We start from the raw sequence: 1,902 nt of genomic DNA, 5'->3' as shown, positions 1-1,902 counted from the left end.
CCAGGGCACAGTCATTAGGAAAATGATCCTTGTGGGTCCAGCAGCTGCTTGGTGCTTATACAGGATAACCATCCACAGCCACCGAGTGCAGGGATGCAAGGGAGGATGGATGCTCCTGGCCTCGACACCAAGGAAGCAGGGAGAAGGCAGGGCCAGGCAGGCAGGAGAGACAGCATGTGTCGTCTCCATCTACTTTTTATTTCATCAGTTACACATTTTGGAGACAGCGAGTAGGAAAGCTTGTTGTTCTATTGAGTTATGAGTGGGATTAAAGGGGGAACGGTGCCCCTTCCTTCAAAACATGGCGTTCAGCTGAGCAGTGAGCCTCAGAGCCCTCTCATAGCACAGCAGGGCCTCCTTCACTTCCCCCTTTCAATTTGTGGCTGAGCCCCAGGAGGCTGACACTCTCCACAACACATATATTCCGGCAAACACGACTATTGGCCAGTTTTTCTAAGGCACTTATAAGTCTTTCCCTGGCAAAGGACATTTCTTCTATCTTTAGACCTTTTAAATAATGGGTGATGGCTTTGTCTTCAGATCTCATGTGAAATTGTTGGAAACGGCCATAGCGGTAATGAATGTCTTGCTGTATGTGGTCAGCAATGTTGTCCATGCATAATGCTTTCTGAAAATTCTCCTCTGCCTCTCTGTACTGGCCTATTTCTGCATACATTTCAGCCAGGTAAACATAAGCCATCTCTAATGTTGACCTGCGTCTTAGAGTCTCTTGAAATTCATTTATAGCTTGTTGAACCAATGTGTCCACATTTTCTCTTTCTTTCCTTCTAGGGTTCATATTTGTAGCTTTCTTCACTTGAAACAGTTTTGCCCTGTAGCATAGCCCTATCTGATAATGCAGATAGGCACAATTTGGTCTTGCCTCCAAGGCCTTCTGAAGGAGCTGAATAGCTCTATCCACACAGCCTTTTTTGCGGTAAAATTTGCTTGCATATTGAAAGACATAGGTCTGGGAGGACATGTTGTTCAGAGCTTCCTCAATGTAGTGTTCTCCCTCAGCTTCCTGTCCTATATCTTGGAGCTTCAGGGCAAGGAGAACCTTAATGTATGTATCTTCTGGGTTGAGCCTGACAGCCTTCCTTAGGGGGTCTAGAGAAATTACATTTCTATTATAGTGATTCAAACGAAAGGTGGTGATGGCGAACCCCAGGCTGAATTCAGGGTTTTCAGGCTCCACTGCCAGAGCCTTCTCAAAGCAGACCTTGGCCCGCTTGTAATACTGTCCTCCACACTTCAGCAAGGCCCATCCTTCCTCACAGTCCATCTCAGGAGACTCCAGCCTGTAGCGGGAGGGACTTGCCAACTTCTTGCAAGTGTTCTCCACCTTGTCCAGGTAAACCTGGGCTTCTGCCCATCTGCCCATGTGGTGATACACCCAGGCATAGTTGCCCCAGGTCACCAGGCTTCTCTTGTCTGCCTGGTCTGCGTGCTCCCTCTGGATCAAGTCTTCAGCTTCTCTCAGGGTCTGCAAGGCCTGCTCATGTTGGCCTTTCAGGTGCTTCACATAGGCCAGGAGGTTGTGAATCCCCCCATTGCTTTTGGTGTCTAGAAACTCAATCTGTTCCAAGATCTTGCTTTCTAAATCCAGCATTTCCTTGTCTTCAAATACCAGTCCCCATGTGAAGTGACATCTCAAGTGAGCCAGGCTACCTTCTGTCAGATTTCCATCTGATTCCTCACTGTAAAAATAGAGCACAGTATTTCTACTTTTTATGCATTTAGTGTACTGGAAAAGAAGCCAATATTTTAAATCATCAAATATTCTTTCTCCCAGTATCACTGTCTCCATTAATTGTTTTCTTTCTCAGTTCTATAGTCTGTCTTATAATAGAGAGTTGATGGTATAAAAATTATGAGGAAATGCTAATCTCTGGTGCACTA

At 45.9% G+C, this 1,902-nt stretch overlaps 1 protein-coding gene across 1 annotated transcript; it reads right to left on the bottom strand.

Annotated features, from left to right (window-relative positions):
* Positions 1 to 337: 337 nt before the first annotated feature.
* Positions 338 to 1,612, bottom strand: LOC124985382 (interferon-induced protein with tetratricopeptide repeats 1B-like). The gene has a single exon (XM_047554062.1). The coding sequence runs from the start codon at positions 1,610 to 1,612 to the stop codon at positions 338 to 340; it is 1,275 nt and encodes a 424-aa protein (XP_047410018.1).
* Between the last annotated feature and the right edge of the window lie 290 nt (positions 1,613 to 1,902).

The sequence above is a fragment of the Sciurus carolinensis genome, chromosome 5, assembly GCF_902686445.1.
Source record: "Sciurus carolinensis chromosome 5, mSciCar1.2, whole genome shotgun sequence".
NCBI classification, from domain to species: Eukaryota; Metazoa; Chordata; class Mammalia; order Rodentia; family Sciuridae; genus Sciurus; species Sciurus carolinensis.
This window is presented reverse-complemented; position numbering and strand designations above follow the sequence as displayed.

Excerpts from the sequence above, each read along its gene's own strand:
- LOC124985382 (XM_047554062.1), bottom strand. The coding sequence starts at position 1,612 with ATGCTGGATTTAGAAAGCAAGATCTTGGAACAGATTGAGTTTCTAGAC.